Raw genomic sequence first — 18,522 nt, forward strand, 5'->3', positions numbered from 1 at the left:
ATTATCTGACTCCCACCAACTTTTGTGGAAAGCTAGAGGGTGATGAAGTGTTCAGTGCCTAACAATACAAATCCTTACAAAGCAGAATTTATGATCTGTAAGCATTCTGGAGTTTGGCAATCATATCTAAAAACTGTATATGTAAAAATGTTTTATTTTGACTCCTTGCTACATGTTAAAATTGTCATGCTCCAATAGGGAGGTTGGTTAACTGAAGAAGCTTTTAGTTTTCTCAGAAGTAAGGAAAAAAAAGTTGATGTTCAGAACAAGTGAAAATGTAAATAATCTTAAAAGTCTGCTAATGGTAAAAATGCCCACATTTTATCATCAATAAAACAAACGCTTAAGATTTGCTTTTTATTACTCTAAGAAGAAAGCAAAAAACCCTACAATATCAGAACAGTTTTTATTTGCTCAAGGGTCATCTTCAGATATAAGAAGATAGGGCTTAAAGTTTAATATAACTCAGAATGCCAAGTTTGTTCTAATTAGAACAGAAGAGATTAATGACCCCTCAAAATAAGCAGGGGCCCCAGAGAAATGCAAGTCATTATTGAGATTAAAACAACAGAAGAAAGAACTGGAGATATCACACTGACAAATATACATCCAGAAGGAGATGTATAAATCTTACGAGCAAGCTTGTCTCCTTTATGGTTTCTTTAAATTTTAAAGTTTATGACTAGTAATTTTAAGATGCTCATCTCCAGTGTGCAGAATTTGTTCAGATACTATGTACCTGGAAAACTCTAAAAATTAATAAGTCTCTTCCAAGTACACGACACAAATTTTTTTTTTTTTTTCCTTAGAGAAATTCATGCAATTTATGCATCTGGAAGAACTACATATACGTACACTCCTCCAGTCCTGAAACCATACAGCATTTTAAGCGTTGCTATTTGTTACTCTGTCTGTCAAGGCCTTTTCACCACTTCGACCCCTTCACTATAAAGGGTACAAACCCCTTTAGAATATGATTTCTGACCAAAACACAGAAGCCATTAATATGGACAAAGATGTAGTTAAAGATCGCAGAAGGAAGCATATGAAAACGAAAAAAAGGTATGTGCTGTATTTTCATTAGTGGTGAACACACAGACAGCACTGCTTTTTGAAAGACCTCTCTATTTATTACCTCTGACAATGAAATTATTATCTGAATGAAAGCGCAGGATAGGTGCTAGAAGTTTTTCTTGTACTGCTAGTGCATAAAAATGGCAATATTTTCTTTTGTAAGGAATTTTGCACTGGATCAATATCTAAGAAAATTTTCGTTTATAATATAATTTTTCTTTCTAAGGAGGGAAGATTATTTAAGATAGCCCTTGATAGACAGGACTACCATTAGTAGATGAATTTCAGTTCTAAGAAAGATCCTTCATTGCTGCAAAATTCCAAATCTCAGCTAGTTTCAAGATAATACACAAAATCTTCATTAGTTGACATTCCGGCCACAGACTCCAAAGTATGCAGTTTATATGCTGATGTCTAAACAAGTGATTAATTTGTAGTCTAAAGAGAACTATCACATAATCACAGACACAGCACACTGTAAAGCAATTCAAGGACTTCCAAGACAGCCTAAATGATGTATAGTATCAACTGTATTTCTGGCATTTCATGAAATGTATGATGAAATGCTTGATTGGAACTACCACTGACAGGGATAAAAAAAGGCAAATGAAACTTCAAATTTTCTCCTTCTGTCATGCCCTCATAACAAAATAACTACATTTTACAGTATGCAGTCTTCCTGTATACTCGAAACGCAAACTCATTGTCCTGGGTTCAGCAGTAGCAGTCATTTTTCTCCTTAGTAGCTGCTGCAGTGCTGTGGTTTTGGCTTTCAGCCTGGGAACAATGCTGGAAATACCAACTTTTTTAGTTGTTGCTCAGTAATGTTTACTCTGACCAAGGACTTTGTGAGCCTCATGCTCTGCCAGGGAGGAGGGGAAGTTGGGAGGAAGCAAAGACAGGACACCTGACCCAAACTAGCCAAAGAGGTATTCCATACCACAGCATGTCATGCCCACTATATAAACTGGGGGCAGTTACCTGGAAGGGCTAGATCACTGCTTGGGTCAGGCTGGGTATCAGTCGGCAGGTGGTGAGCAGTTGTATTCTCTTCTCTTGTTATTTCCCTTATCATTATTATTACTGGTGGCAGCAGCAGTGATTTGTGTTATGCCTTAGTTACTGGACTGGTCTTATCTCAGCCCCTGGGAGTTACATTCTTTTGATTCTCCTCCCCATCCCTCTGGGAGTGGAGGGGAGGAAGTGAAGTGGAGTGATTGAGCAGCTGCGTGGTTCTGAGTTACTGTACCAGGACACTCATAAAAAAATTAACAACAGTTCATGCTGTAGGCAACTTGCTCTTTCACATTGTTCTGCATAAATTAAGCACTTGTACAAATGCAACCTTAACCCTAAGACTGTAAGCACTATTTAACTGGAGGACAAGTAGCTGTAAAGCAGCATCTGCAGGCCTCCCAATTAATCCAGTTAATCAATTCTGGATTAATCAATCAGTGCTGGAAAGAGCACGACAGTCTTCTTGCCAAGCTTATTTTCCTTATCCACACACATTCATATGTATTGTGTGAATACAATAAAAAAATCTGTGCTGTTATAAGTGATACTGATTTAAAAAGAAAACAGCAGAAAACAACAGAAACTATGAATTAAACACTAAAAAATCTGAACTTCTGAAAGAGAATAGTAGGATTTAGCTCAGGTTCCAGACTGGATACAATTTAATCTATATCAATATACCCAACCCTAACAGCTTTTCTTTTTCAGCAAATAAAATTTTATATATTATAAATACTGGAGTTTTTTTATATTAAAAAACATTTAGATTTGGAAATTGTAGAACCATCTTACCTTCAACATAGGTTGGAAATGAAGCCAAACTTTTTCTGGACTGTAATTAAGACAAAAAGGATTTCAAACAGAACAGAGCATGCACAAATACACTAAAAAATTAAAAAGTTAATCAGTCATAGTTAATGAGCAAAGGAAGACAACCACTTATTAAGATTTATTATTTTATTTAGTATTTTGAAACTCTAAGCACCTACTAGAGTTAAATGATGCATTAGGTTTCCATCTTTATCAGGCAACATACTAAGCCCAATTTTCAGTTACTTGTTGGTGTTCAGTAGTACACTAATTGCTACCAATAGATGTTCTACTTTTACTATCAGTAAGTTGAGCAAAAATGTGTCATATCTCAAAGACACTGGATCATCCAACTAAGAATAAATACATACAGGAATATATAAAATTATGCTATACTGAAGAGATGGCTTTCATAGCTGAAACCATCAGCCCAGTCACCCATTCATTAAGAAAACTGAGTTACTCATTACCCTAACCCTCTTATTCATCAGGATTGTTCTTAGATGTATCCCTTGCATTAATGCAGCCCTTGCACTAAAAAGCTTTCTAAATTTCAACAGTTTAGGTAGCAACCTGCATTCTGTGGGATAACTGAATTCACTAGCACTTGACCACCGTGTTTACATTATATCAAGCATGAATCTATACCTGGTAGCTTCAATTACATAAAAGGTAAAAAAATAAAAAACATACCGATTTTCATATGTAAATACACAGTTTAAGACCTTACTTGCAACTGTTATTTTGTGTGAAAGACTCTATGGCTAACAATTCAAACACCTGAAAGATAACTTTCAGTAAACTTCACCGTATTGTCATGATCAAACCACACAGAAAAAATTATCAGAGAAAATTTTATATGGCAACATATAGGTGGTAATAGAGATATTGAAATATCAGCTGCTATCATATGTGTTGCAGGTAAGAATTTTGGAAAGTCTGGATAGTGAGTACTTGACATTGAACCTGTCACTGACTGTATCAGCAGTAACTCTTCCAATGCTTAATACAGTTTTATTAAAAGAAAATGCATAATATGTTAGACATCTTCTAGTATATATCCAGACAATATACATTGAAATATACACCAGATTATTTTCTTTTAGGTCAGGCAGCTTATTAGGTTCTGTGTACTGGTGGAAAAAGCCAGGTAAACTAGGAAGGTTACAGTTACGTGGCAGGTTTGTTGACTAATCTGAAGAAGTCTTTTCCATTGTAACAAATAGAAGATGAATAGCAAGTAATATTTTTCAATCAGTGATGCTCATCTTGAATAAAATAAGATTCATGAAATGAAAGCAAAAGGTGTGTGACGGACAGCAAAGCCTGTGCAGCCTCTAAGTACTTGCTGGTCCTTATGAAATTGACTAAGCTGTACTGCGAAACCAAGAAAGCTCTCTATCAGAGATTGCACTAGCATAAATAAAGATGCCAATAAACAGTGACCTCCCACTGCCGAAGCCCTTAAGCTTCTGTCAGGGCACTGACATGTCTTTTCATATCTGGCGTTTTCATCTCTTCAGATGAATGTTTTTACTGGACCACCTACTGATACAGGCTTTAAAAATTTTCTGTAAGTGCTAGTGGTGCAGTGGTAAGAGGGAGATTCAACCATTTGGCTCTGACAGACCTAAAAGGCAAATCCCCTATGCACCAGACAGCTCATGCATATAGATGCACTTTCCAAAGTATTTTCTTTTTCTTCTTTTTTTTTTTTAAACAGAGTGAACACAGCCTGTTACTACAGATTTAACAGCTCTTCAGCAGTCTACTAGCTGATGCAACTTCTTTTCAGGGCAGAGAGAGATGTCAACTGTCATCACATATGCTTTTATTGTAAAACCTTGCACAAAAGATCAAGCAATTTTTGTTCATTACCTAGGATGAAAGACACTCTACTAAGACCACAAGAATAGTAAAGTAACAGGTAAAGTTACCAATAGGAGGAAACCTACACCTTTTAATTTTACATATCCATGAATAATGAATTATCAAAGTCATTAATGTTTCATTTCTCTTGCTAGCCTCATTGCCACCTACTATTATAAAATTTATATAAGAAAAAAAGGTTTTACTAAGACCTAAAAGTCATTCCCCAAACTTATGATGCTGCTTTACCGCTGTTGTTCTTGACTTGGAAGTACTAAAGCAGGAACTATTGCTCGTATAAGGGAAATAAGCAGCCTGACAGATTCTACTGTGAAACCTGGTTTACCACCTCTGACATTATGTGTGAACACAACCTAAAAACTGAAATAAGTAGCGTCTTGTTTATTTTCTTCCTTTGGATAGGTCTATTGATGCCTAAAAACTGCTAAAAGTTACAATATATATGAGGAGACAAAAATCCATACAGAAGAATGCTAAAGGCTTTAACAAGCTAACAATACAGCAGATGAAAATTTAATGGCACTATCTATTTTTAAGGGCTTTAATATGAGACTCTCAAGTCTTTTGAAACCTTTCATTATTTTCTAAACACAAATATAGACTGGCACAAATACCTGCATGTTACAAGCTTTTTTATCCCTTGACAACAGGATATAATGAATAAGAAATAACAGATTACTAGTTAATGTTACCATTTTAATTAGTATTTCCAGTTACAGTAGATCAGTTTTTTTTCATGGTGCAACATAACCCATGCATTGCTATCAGTAACAATGTGGTATCTTGTTAGACTACAGTTCCACATTTTTCTGAAATTTAAAGAACAAAAGATAAACAAACCAAATATTTGCAGATATTTCTGTTTACAGAGCCAGCCATTCTATACTAACTCAAATACTTAATGCCAAACTATTTTCTTTTCACACTGTGATTTCTACTCACACATCTCACTTTGTGTTGGTAAGCAATAAAGTATTTAGCTTTATTTTAAGGAGCCTGGAAACAAATTCTGACTATGACTCACTGACAAGTCAGTTTCTACAATGGCAAAACATTAAGCAGTATAAGTTATGGCCTAATTAATTTCATGTAAGCAAGTTTTTTCATCTGGCTGAGAAACATTTTTTTTCTTGGCAGGAAGACATTCTGCAGGGGAAAAACAAAAAGGCTGATTTCTTTTGTCTCTGAAACTCAGATTATTTAGCTGTTTGATAAATCAATACCTCTCAGCCTGATTAATAAATTTAGTGGCTGCTGAACACAGACTCAGAAATGCTATGATAAACAGTCTTAGGTATGTTGAAATTCAGTCAGACAGCCAGGCAAGCTTAAGGGAAAAGGAGCAACAAATCAGCTTTTCGAGTTTGGTGCAACTTTGGAAGAAGATACAGGATTACAGAGGTACAAGGAGGCAAGAAAGATAAAAAAGCATAAGCAGCATGAACAAGACTTTAGAAAGATTTCACTTTACCTCTTTATTAGTGGAGGCCTCCTGATGATGTTGCCTACTTGATTCAGCACCCCGAGGTGAAGAGGAATCTGGAGATGGAGACTAAACATGACAAGAAAATCAACAATAATCTGAAAAACCAATGTAGAAATTCTTCTTTCAGATTTTCTTCTGACTTGGCAATGGAAATAAGAGATGAGGGGGGAAAAATAGAAAAGCCAGAACAATGATAATAAAAGTAATAATAATAATAACTATAGAAAAAAAACCCAAACCAACCAAACAAAAAAACCTAGAGAAACACTTTAAAAATGTAACCCTTGCTTTTTCTCGTGATGATCACATATCAAAATCTCAGTGGATTTACTCTCAACAGAGTACATCTTTTAAAAAAAAACCTGTGTTTATTTGTCAGTAATATAAAAAATTAAACATTTGGAAAAATAAAAAGCTGTACAAGCAGCACTCAGCAAAAAAGTGTGCCATGAAACTGTATTTTTGCAAGGTGAATGGACGATCATCTGATATTGGTATCGGGTTGACCCTACTGAAGGCTGCAGGCAATCTAAACCTATGTCCCAAGCTCTGACATGCTAGGAAAGAAAAGTCACTAAGTAAGGAAGCTGTGGTAAGACAGGTAAGTTGACCATGATCAGAACACAGGGATTCAGCTAAAGATTACGTAGTTGTCAAATTGAGGAGACTGAAGAAAAGACTGCAATTTCTCCATAAGCACACATGCTCTCAGATATAATTAATCTGAAGAGCTAAACTAATCTAATCTGAGCAGAGGTAGGCTACTGTGATTGTCCACAAATATTAATCCGTCATTTGAGAAAACAGCTTTTATAAATTTTACAAGGTATTACTAATGTATTCAAGGACTTAATTAGAATATATTCAAGGACTATTCAATACTAGTGTAATCAAGGACTATGATTCCTCACCTTAGAATGCAAATTTGGAAAATATTTCACAGTTCATACCATGATCTCAGTACTATACATGCTCTCTAGGTCAGCTTTCCTCATTTTAATTCCTTCACTGTAAACAATTCAGTGGAGAAACTGTCCTTCCAGCTCTCTCCTAGCCATTCACAATCATCAAGAACGACACAACAGGAAAACAAAGGGAAGAGCACAGAAAAACTGTATTATGGAATATCTAGATCTGTATGATCCTTCAGCAAGTATCCTGGTAAAGGGAAAGAATGCCTTGGGAAAGGCTATTTTAATCACAGTCAATTCTAATGAATGTTGGTGACACTAAAAAGCTATAGTGAGGTATATTCAGTCCAGACCAGGGGGAATGTTATTGGAGTACTTCACAAGAACACAGAGTGTGAAATTAATGAAAGTGATCAAAATGGAAGACAGTACAAAGCTTTAACCCAGCAGGCATATTTAAAGGCCAATCTTAAGGACATACATGCAAAACATGTCAGTGTGCATGTCAGAATGTGAATTCTCAAAGGAAGGTTTAGTATTTTGGCTATGCAGGCTGGGTGTTTACTACAGCAGTCTTGCCATTCTGCATTCTCCTTTGACATAAGGAGTTTGGCCCTAGGTTGCCAGCCCAGAAGTTCAACACTGATGGCAAAACCAGCAAATGCCATACCTGGTTTCACAAGCATTTACATAATACAGCTTTTCTCTAAGCCAAAGATCATACCAGAAAACAGCTACACTTTCAGTGCTCAGAGCTGGCAGCAGCTGCAATCTAGGAATGCCCTTCTGCTATGCCTCCACTCTAGCTAAAACACTGAGTACGAGAAATAGTATACAAAAGAAAAACAAAAATAAGAACAATAATAATTAAAAAAAAACAAAACAACAAACAAACACCAAAACCCAACTAAGAATTGCAAGCTTAGCTCCACAGATATGGAACAAACCAATATAATTCCATTCTCCTCCCATTTTTCTTTACCCTCACATTGTTAAAAGGTCTATCTTCAATAATTGCTAAATATTAGAATTATAATTAACTAATAACGGCTTCCAAAGAGGTAAGAAGCAATTCCCCATTATGCAGATAAAAGCGCAGTCCTTGCACCTCCCTGTATTTTGAGTTACAACTGAAGCGTAAAAAGGACATGCCGCTCACAACAGTCTCTGACAATATGTAGCTGTGAAACGGTCTGTAGGACACAGACATGTGGGCCATCAGACTGAAGGGTTGCTCGCTGCATTCACAAAGAGGCTGTGGGAGAGATACAGGATCCCAGGACTTGCTTTGTAACTCTGGTTAGATTTACATAGTGTCTCAGCTGAACGTATGGCAACTCCTATTGACTTGATGAATCATCCTCATAGTGCTCACATTCCCCACAGTTACACAGTATTTCTGTATTAAAATTAAATACAAAAGATGTGCAATACTCTCAACCTAATAATGACAGTGGAATATTTTAGGATTGAGTTTTAAATAGCAAAGAAAAACATTATTTTTTCAGCATCGAATGTCTCCACAAACAAAAAGTTATTTTAAATGCCTGAAAACTCTTGTATTCACGTACTAAAGTGGTAACATTATTTATTTAAACCAGTTGGTTGCTGACATTAAAAAATTCTGCACCATTTAAAATGCATTAGCAGTTACTCCAGTAGCAGTACAAATACCTTTACCCAGCTATTTTCATCAACAGAGTATCAGAATTAAGCAATCATTAAAACAATCACATGGCTTTCCATGTGCTCTGTTTGAATGTCTGCTCAAATGTTTTCTGGGGAAAAAAACAGAAAACAAAAAAGCAAAACAAAACCCCTACAAAAAACATCCTATAAAGTTGGCTACATGACATCACATGAGAGTTGTCCCCAAGGACATCTGTACAAAAAAGTTCAGTCTTTGAAGAATAAGAACTCAGTTCTCAGCATCAAAATGCATTTTAGAGGTACCATACACATGCACAAGGAAAGAATGCAGTCACGGCAATAACAAAAAATATTTTGATACATCATAGTGGACAGAGAACTTGCACAACTCCTCAAAACACTTCCACTGAAGTCTAAATTCTTAGTGACTGCATCATTGTCTGTTAACAGAACAAGTTCTAGAAGCCTAAGAAAAATGCTGTCAGAACACATACAGTAAGTTCATGGAAAGCATGCTGCTATTACACAAAGAGGTTCATCAACGGAATTACAAAGTGTTTCCTTAGGTGCAGCAACAAAAAAAAAAGCACTATTCACCCCATTTGTCCTCTTGAAATATGTACTTACATTTTTTTTACGATACTCAACCTGGTACATCCAAAAATTCTCCATCTCAATTTTGGTGTTTGACTCTAACTAACACGTAATGCACTGCACCTGAGAAGCCTTCCTTGCTATTGTGCAGAGGAATTTAGTAACAGAACTTGTAACAGAAGAGGACTGTGCAGCACTTAACCTATACAGATCCAGCTGGCTACTGAATAGCTCATGAGGCTCTTGCTCTAGAAAAGCAGTGTAGTTTTACCTGCTCTTATCAGCAGCATATCTTAGAAGAGTATAACCTAGTGGGTCACGTCATCACATACAAGGCTGGGACAGAGGGCATGAAATCAATAAATACTTCAGTAATGCAAGATTCACTTAAACAAAAGGGCATTATTTACATAACACTAATATCTACATAAGGCTTCTTGGCAGAGGAATGGCAAATATTGTCTTCCTGTACATTAGTTCAGAGTAGGCAAGTGGATAAGGCAAGGCTTTTAAATTTATTTTATTTTAGTGATAAAAAGGGACCCATACACATTAGGCAAATGTCAAAGCAATATGAAAACATTTAGGTCCCACATGCAAGTATAATTTCACAAGCACTGCCCAGTACAGCACAACTATGGCAGTAAATGTCTTTGTATTTATCACAGCTATGCTGTGGCAGAGTGTCTACTGTGATTCAAACTGTTCAAATTCTATTCACTAAAATGTAGACCAAGACCATCAACGTATTCATAGCTTTTAGACAACAAAAAGTACCCATAAAGAATGGAATTGAATGCTAAAGTTCCTTACAATATAGCTAAATATCACTATCAATTGTCTTTGTTTAAATTTGCTTTAACTACATTGTTAAAAATGGAGAGCTTGAAAAAGCAAAGCCAATTCAGAATTACGGTACATATTCATGCATACTGTGGCACAATATATCAATTTATAACTGTGACATAAGGATGAAACTCAGCTTGACTGTACTTGTGGTGCAACTGCAACTGAAACTCAGCTTTGACTGTACTTGTGGTGTAACTGTAATTGAGATGTAACTGCCTCTGCACATACCCAGTACACTTATCTACCAGTCAGCAAAGTGACGGGTGGTCCAGAACTTGCCCCAGGCCACTGTGTGCAGGTGATACGAGTTGACCTGAGACAGGGTGCTTTATTTTGCCCATTTCTTGGCCGCCTGACTCAATAGCAGGGACCATGCAGTACGACAACCACACACTGTAAGTTGGTAAGTTCTCTTTGAATAAAATCTTAGGCTGTATGGACTCTGACTGCCCATCAGATCACACACACATGCAGTGTGGGTAGGGTACATTCAGTAGCATGCATGTTGGATGGAAGGCTGCCAGCCCCAGCAGGGCTCCTGGAAGCTAGTTCACTGCTGGCTGCTTCTCTTTCTCAAGTACAGACTTCCTTAGCTGCACTTTCACTTGAACTTGTAGTTTGGGTGTAGCTTCATGTGTCAGTCTGAAAAAATTAGTGTGGATCTCTCAAGGGTTTTCAAGAGACTTTAACTGTACCAAGTGCTGTTCTAGTTTTCAACAGCACAGAAACATCACTTGAAATTGCTTTAATTGTCCAATAATTAAAAACCATAATAAAACAAACAACAACAACAAAAAATAAAGGGGCTAGGTATCCAGTGCTCACTGTAATTTAAAAGCCTGTAACTCAGCTGGAGAGTGTTTGTCTTCACAGAGACTAACCAATAGATTTTTCTTCTCTATGATCAATGGATTAGCAAAAAGCTTTCATCCCTGGATATTAAAATGTTTTTTTTTTAAATGACTTTTTGTTTGGGGTTTTTAGATGTGATTTTTTTTTTTTTTTAACTAAGACTATGGTCTCACATAGATGACAGAAAGGTCTGCTCAGAAAAAGAAAATATCATATCTATACAAACTCATCTCTGTTTCATTTCTTTCTCTCTCCTTCCCCCCCCCCCCCCCCCCGGCTTAGTTCATCTATTACTGAAACCTGCTTAATTATTTAAAACAGACTTGTTTATTGCCTTGTTAATAATACATTACTCCTGCAGTGGAAGAAGTGAAGCAAATTCATCTCCATGAAAACACCTCACTTTTGGAGTTATCAGAATTGAGAAAATCCTGTAACTGAAAACTCAAAGGTTGAAATAAAATACATGTAATCAAAACCAAGTGAGAAGCAAAACAATGCAGCTCAGTTCTGTTCTACCTGAAAGGCTTGTCTTCAGCTCTGATTTTCTACTTCATAAATTCAAACTACCCATGAACATGGTTTTACTTTATATAAGGGTTTATTCTAACATGACACCACCTCAAGTGTCTGCAGAGGAACAGAGATTGCAAACATCAATGAGAGGGCTTTGCAGAGCCAAAGTCTTGGCACACAGCAACAAACTATGCCCTGCAGGTCAACAAAACTTGAACTTCAGATCTATAACCCCAAGTATAACTGAATAGACTCCAGAAAAAGGTCATGGAATTTAGTTCTGAAATGTAGACATTCTCCCTTCAAACCATTGTTCTCTCCTGATTATGGCAGAAACAAAGGAGGCAGCCTTCTCTTCTTTGGACACGAGAGGACAGATACACTCTTTTAACTACCTGAGCTTTTTTTGTCTTTCAGTGCTGTTCTCAGCAGGTCTCTGTACTTCCACAACTAAGCAAGCCACTATTCTCAAAGCTCTATGACATTTTTAAGATGCTTTTTTAGACATTCTGTTCAGTTTATACACTATTACATTTAATTGCATTCTGAGACATCTACTACACAAAACTTTTCCACCATAATCCCACATTTCTTGCAGTTGTGCAGCTCTAACTACCACTATATTTGGAAAAGACATCCTCACCAGGCTATATGTGAGTGATGGTCTGCTTTGGTTTAAAAAAAAACTTCTGATAAACAGATTTTGGAAAAATATGCCCATTACTCATATCTCATATGTGTAACAAACATAAAAAAAAAATAATCTTGCCATATTTATTCAAAGGACACTGAGGTAATTTTTCAGCTTTTATCAAATAGACATAACACCTTCCCCACAAAGTAGATGTCCAGACCATTTCTAAAGGGAAAGTATGCGTCACTAAACTGGGATGCACAAGGAACACAACAGCAAATACTCTCCATTGTTAAATATTAAGCAGGTAATTCAGTACACAATTTATTTATTCACAGAAGTCTGCTACCTGCCTCCTAGAATACAGGACTACCAGAGCCTATTACAATAGAACTGCCCACGGGCTGTGAGCAATTTTCTTTTCTTGTATACCTGCTAAACATTTATTTTGAGGAGAAACAAACAAGAATGACTGAAATTCCTGGTAGATTAAACTGTGACTAAACCTGGAAATGGGGCATCTTAAAACCAAATGCATACAGTGATCTGTAGCTTTCTTATCACCACGGTCTTTCCTAACAGTCGTAAACTATACACAGCTGTAGGTAAGCTGAACACTTTCAGAACACTAGCTTCCCAAAACAGTCTCTGGACATTTCAAACTAGTATCTACCAAATATGTTGCTGTAAGTATATCATCCAAATGCTCAGCACTATGGAGTAACAGTGGCTTTCTGGTGAAAAAAAGACAAAAGAGGCTGTCATATTTCATGAGTCTCAACTGCAAATCACTCTTCTGACTCTCTGGCTTCAGTGGTCTCTCATGGAGAGCTCCTAGCTAAATAAAAAGTGACTGGTATTTGGATCTAAAGAGGTCTTACCAGTTTCAATACCATATGATTAAGAACACAAAATAACTACAGATATTTAGAGGGATGTTCTACCTCTAAATGCAAAATGGCTTTGTTAAAAAACAATGCAGGCACAATTTCCAAGGTAGTCTCACAAAACAACTGAAGGTAATAAAAGCACCCACAATGCATTACTTATCTGCAGCTCCTTGATAATTCTGGGGCAAGAAAAGGGTGTCTGCCTGAAGGTAAAACACTCTCTTTACGCAATTCCTTCTTATTTCAAGGCCAGTGTTACAAATCAGACCGAATAACATCTCTGGCTTATACTGGTTATACTGAAAAGCTCCTGTGTGAGATCCTGTTTTATTTCTCAAAGGAGATAAAGGAAAACCTACATTTAGATGAACGGGCTTCAACTGTATTTTTATTAGAATTAATCACTCATGGCCACTCAGTCCTAATTGTAAGAATGCTTTGTTAAAGAAAGCAGACTGTTCAGACTGTTCATGAGTTGTCATCTGAATTAAAGAATCCAGTAAGACAAATGCATACCTCACCTTCAGTGAAAAAGAGAATTCCTACCCAGTCCCAACTCCCTTCTGCAGCATGTGCTCCCCTCAATCTGTACAGACTTTCTAAACAATTTGCTTAATTTACTTCCTCTTTTACTGTCTGCCCACACATCTACAACCACCCTTGAACTAAGATATGATGTCATTATACATTACTGATGTGATTACTAGCCAGCACTGAAAATCTAAGTTAGGCTCCTATGTAATAGGCTATGAAAAATCTTGAGTAAGAAGTTAACTTTGGTGCAAAACATAAACCTGTAGTATGTACATACCGACTGCTGGAAACACCTGTTTTGTTTACTATATGAACATACTAGGCTGAGTCCTACCAGCATACCTTAGAAAAGTTAAATTCTGCAAGGTGCAGCAAGATGTGGGAGAGCCGCTGGAGCACCTTCAGGAAGAATTCAGTGCTTTTAGGATCCGCAACTTAACATCACTGAGATCAGCATGGTACTGTGTGTTACAATTAGACAATCAGGAAGCAACAGAAAACTCTTTGATCCTTCCAGACAAAGACACCACTTACAAACAGGCAATGTGGTGAATAAAATGAACAACAAAAGAATTATGTGATCTATTAATAAAATTAGAGAGAAATAAATTACAGGTTTTGGAAACTTTTAAAGTTAGAAATAATTCTTATCGCATACAGAATAATCTGGGAACATTGCTTTAGCCCTCCTTGTGCCTGCAAATCAACTTAGTAACAGACATAATTTTAAAAATATCTCTAGAAGTAATTTTTGCAATACAGGTTGCTTTAAAAACAAGAAAAAAAAACAATGAAACTATGAAGAAGCAAAAAAAAAAAACCCACCAATCCAGACATACTCATCACTGTCTGTTTCCAACAGTTTTCCAGGAAAAATAAAATCATAGAATCACAGAATGGTTTGGGTTGGAACGGACTGTAAGATCATCTACATTTCTAGAGCCTGCAAATGGACAGAAACCTGCAGATTTTCTGAAATATTAATCTGATCTACAATACCATCATAAAGAACACTGACATTCCAGACTTCTGCTGGAACTGTTAGGGTTGTTATGTGACAAAAAGTGAAATTTATGATTAACAAAAACACACAAGGATAGATTACAGAGGACAAGGTGTTTGGTAGCTATTCTAAAATATCCTATGGCAGTAAAAAATGGAACAGTATTTGTTTCAGAAAAAGAAGTAAAGAGCTTAGTGTGGAAAAATTTTATAAAGTGTACTAGGGTCAGCAGTGCTTCATAAACTAAAATGGGGCCCACTGATCATGCACATGCTTACCTCTTACATGCTCTCTAGAGTACTAATTTAACATTAACAATGCTTTACCTACTTTAGTGCAGGGTGAGTCACAGAGTAAGGAGAAAATGCACCCTCCTTCACTGCCATTTTTGTCACAATTAAAGGAATAAGACATACATAACCTGACAGATGAAAGCTTCGTATACTCACATCGCCATCTAGTGGCCTCTGGTCGTCAGAGTCCTTGGTTGGACTGATGTCCTGCCTCATCACCCAGATAGGTTCCTTAGGTTCATCAGGGGTATAAGGAGAACGAATGGTCCTCGTCTTCACTTCCTCAATAGCCTCTTTAATATCCTTGATGGCCAATGAAATTGCATCTCTCTTTTCCTTACTGTACCTCTGTACAGATTCTCCTGAGCTGGATGTAACTCGAGAACCAGCTGGGAGATGGCCATTACTTTCATGCCCATCACCAGCAAGAGCATGACCATGCTTCAAACTCTGCTCTGCCTCTGGCATGTCTTCAGCTGCCTTGTCTAAACTCTGGGAGCTCATGCTCTGCTTCACTTCTGCTACAATCTGATCAATATCCTCCTCTTGTTCATAACTATCCATTCTTGGGTAGGGTGCAAACTCTGCTTCCTTCTCAGGGCTGTCAGACTCTCCATCAGACCGTTCATCATAATGGTGAAGGCGGGCACCAAGTGCCTCCTTGCGGTAATTATCGGCTTCTTCCCTTTCCCGCTCATACTGTTGGATACCCTCTCTAGCATCGAGGTCTGGTGTATCTCCTATCTCCTCATATACATGCTCCTGCAGTCCATAGTCAGCATAAGGCTCAGCATACTGTTCATCTTCTCCTCGGTGGAAGAGCCGATGTGTGTAGACATAACCCGAGTAGGCTGCATTCATGGCTTCCTCGTGTTCAATGGAATGGAAATGTAAGTGATTAGGCAATGTCTGATTATGAATGGCCTCACCATGCTCAGCCTCAGCATTCTCTGTGTACTCTTCAGACTCGGGCCTGTACTGCACAGCATATGCGCTCTCATCCTCATTTTCCTGAACTCTTTCTGTGTCGTAACTGTCCTCCACTGTGGCTATCACATCCCCTTCTGCAGTATCCGTGTGATTGTGGAAACCACTCTCAGTGCTGGCTGACCGAGCTAACATCCCTTCTTCCTCCTGCCCAGACAGGCCTCCTTGGCTGCTGTTTGTATGTCTTGGGTAGCGAGTTGCATACCGCTGTTCCTCTTCCACCTCTGAGTGGTCCAGGTCAGCCTCCACTGATTCGTTTACTGCTCCATTTGCTGGCTCTTCACTTACCTCCCCCACAGGCAGTCCAACCAAATGGTTCATGGCAAATTCTGGTGGGTAGGTCACTTATTGTATTGACATTTTGTCTATCACAGCTGGAAAGAAATAGAAAAAAACCCCAATATTTGATGTTACTCTTCAAAAAAAAGTGGAGTCAATGAACACAAGCAACAAAAGGCACCCTTCCTTCCCCAGCAGGCAAACATTTCACTTTATGAGCTCTGAAGTCAGACCACAGCCAGCACAACAGTATAACCCCCAATCCAAATGACCTCCAGAAGCAGGAAGCAACAGTGATGCCCTGCAGAACTGCACTTCTGACTTCTGTGTACAAATTCTTTGTGGAAGAATCACTTTCAAGCAACCTGATGGAGATGCTTCCACTGACTGCTCTGGCATTTCAATGACATTGGCAGGTGCGTGTTAGTAAAGCTAACTCTGGCCAGCAGCTCAATCATGGTAGAGTTATGACAGAAATATTCCACCCTTGCTCCACCTCTGCCTATAGCTCACTAATTCAGTGCAAGGAAAGGATGCTGTAATGTAAAATGACAGATTTAGTTCCATCGCAAGAGTCTGCAATTGCTCAGATACATGACAGCTATGCATACGACCCTTTTTCAGTATGGTATCTTTGGCTGAGATAGTCACCCTCTGCACTTATCATTGGAAATAAAAATATACTCTCAAGGTATCTGAAGGACCTGTTCTTTCTCCCTAGGGAAGCACAAGACAACTAGATACAACACAGTTACCATCATGAAATGTATCTATAATCACTTTAGATGACTTCTACACCAAATCTCTTTCCTAAAATATGGAGAAGACATTACTAATATTCTTAACCATGACCACATTGACAGTAGTGAGGCATCTTAACCTTGCTGACTTTGGGTAAAAGATTGTATAATAACTAGAGATGTCTGCCAGTAATAATAGGCCATAAAAAAAAGGCCACAGAAACAGCAGAACTCCATAAAACCACAGATTAGTTTCTAGAAGTTTCCTGGAGCAAACAAGCCTACCTAGCTCAGAATGCTTAATTTTTATATAAAAGCTTCAGCAATTTTGAAGCTTGCCCTATGTTTTTAAAATGTAGTGTCATAAAAAGGACATTTTATGTCCTTTTAAGACCCTGAGTTAAACCACATGTCTGTAAGTAAAATATAGGTCTGGCATGTGACTCAGTGGTAAGTACTAAAAGAAAAGATACCTTATGGAAGAGTTATAACTTGAAGGATCTATAAAAAATCAATTGGTCAATTACTAATTACAAAAATAATGTGATGCAAAATAGAACATGAACTAAATCTACTGAACTGAGGCAAGGAAACTCAGGTGGCACACTTTGCCAACTAGACAAGTGCTGTGCAAAAGGGCTGTGGGAATAATGTCCCGCGGCAAGAAAGCAACAGTAATTTTAGTTGCTCTCTATTAGGAAAGTCAACCTGAAGGCAAGACTAGATGGGAATTACTTACACTAGGCTTCCATGGGAAATTCAGTGGGTGCACCTTCCAGCTCATCTAACCCTCCTTGTCTTTGTCACACCTCATATTTTAGCCTTTAAAGCTTTGGAGTCCTGAAAAAAAAAAAAAAAAAAAAAAAATCCTGGCCCTTGCTCCAGACAGATCCTTTAATTTTCAGAAGCAGCGCATACATAGGTCTTGCAAATCAAGCATGCTATGTTTGACCTCTAAGACTTGCCTTTCCCACTCTCAACACAGGGGAGAAAAATGTACAGTATGTGATACAGTATATACAAAAATGCAGTTATAAAATAATACCTAATAAATAACATTAACCGAACAGATAAAGATGTTCTATACAAACTGATCCTTTTTCTATGAAAAAACTCAGTTTGCTTCTTCTAGCTAAAGAATGTATGTTAGTTAGAAGCCTTCACTGAAAAGGTAAGGTTTTTTTCCAACTAAGACTTCCAGGTCTATATGCAATGCTGTGCCAGGACTAACAAATCAAACACTCTCCCACTGCAGCATATGATATATTTAAGTAAACAGGAGCAACAGTATTGGAGAGCTTTCCTTTTTAAGCCCTCGAAAGGAAGGGTGAAGATGCCAAGGCGTAACAGCTCTTTGAAAAGTCCATTCCAAGCAGGATTACCTGCTCCACTGAAGTAAGTTATAAAATTTCCATTGCTTTGCAAATATACAAGAGTTAGGCTAAAATAGAGGTCTGTTTAAAAATACTAGCTTAAATGTGTTGCATTCAGAGTAGCCCCTAACTCGCACCTA

General features: G+C 37.5%; 1 protein-coding gene across 6 annotated transcripts in view; it reads right to left on the reverse strand.

The window, feature by feature from the left end:
* APBA1 (amyloid beta precursor protein binding family A member 1) overlaps window positions 1–18,522 on the reverse strand; it is a 93,580-nt gene that overhangs the window by 24,449 nt on the left and 50,609 nt on the right. For all 6 annotated transcript variants that reach the window (XM_061470772.1, XM_061470771.1, XM_061470770.1 and 3 more), the window contains exons 2-4: window positions 15,160–16,364; window positions 6,263–6,343; window positions 2,884–2,923 (exon numbers count right to left, since the gene is read on the reverse strand). In XM_061470772.1, the coding sequence (XP_061326756.1) occupies window positions 2,884–2,923; window positions 6,263–6,343; window positions 15,160–16,311 (1,273 nt within the window). In that variant the 5' untranslated portion in view covers window positions 16,312–16,364. The remainder of the gene's footprint in view (window positions 1–2,883; window positions 2,924–6,262; window positions 6,344–15,159; window positions 16,365–18,522) is intronic.

The sequence above is a fragment of the Pezoporus flaviventris genome, unplaced genomic scaffold, assembly GCF_033815535.1.
Source record: "Pezoporus flaviventris isolate CSIRO_AGI_PZ_B2104156 unplaced genomic scaffold, CSIRO_AGI_Pfla_v1 ptg000064l, whole genome shotgun sequence".
NCBI lineage: Eukaryota > Metazoa > Chordata > Aves > Psittaciformes > Psittacidae > Pezoporus > Pezoporus flaviventris.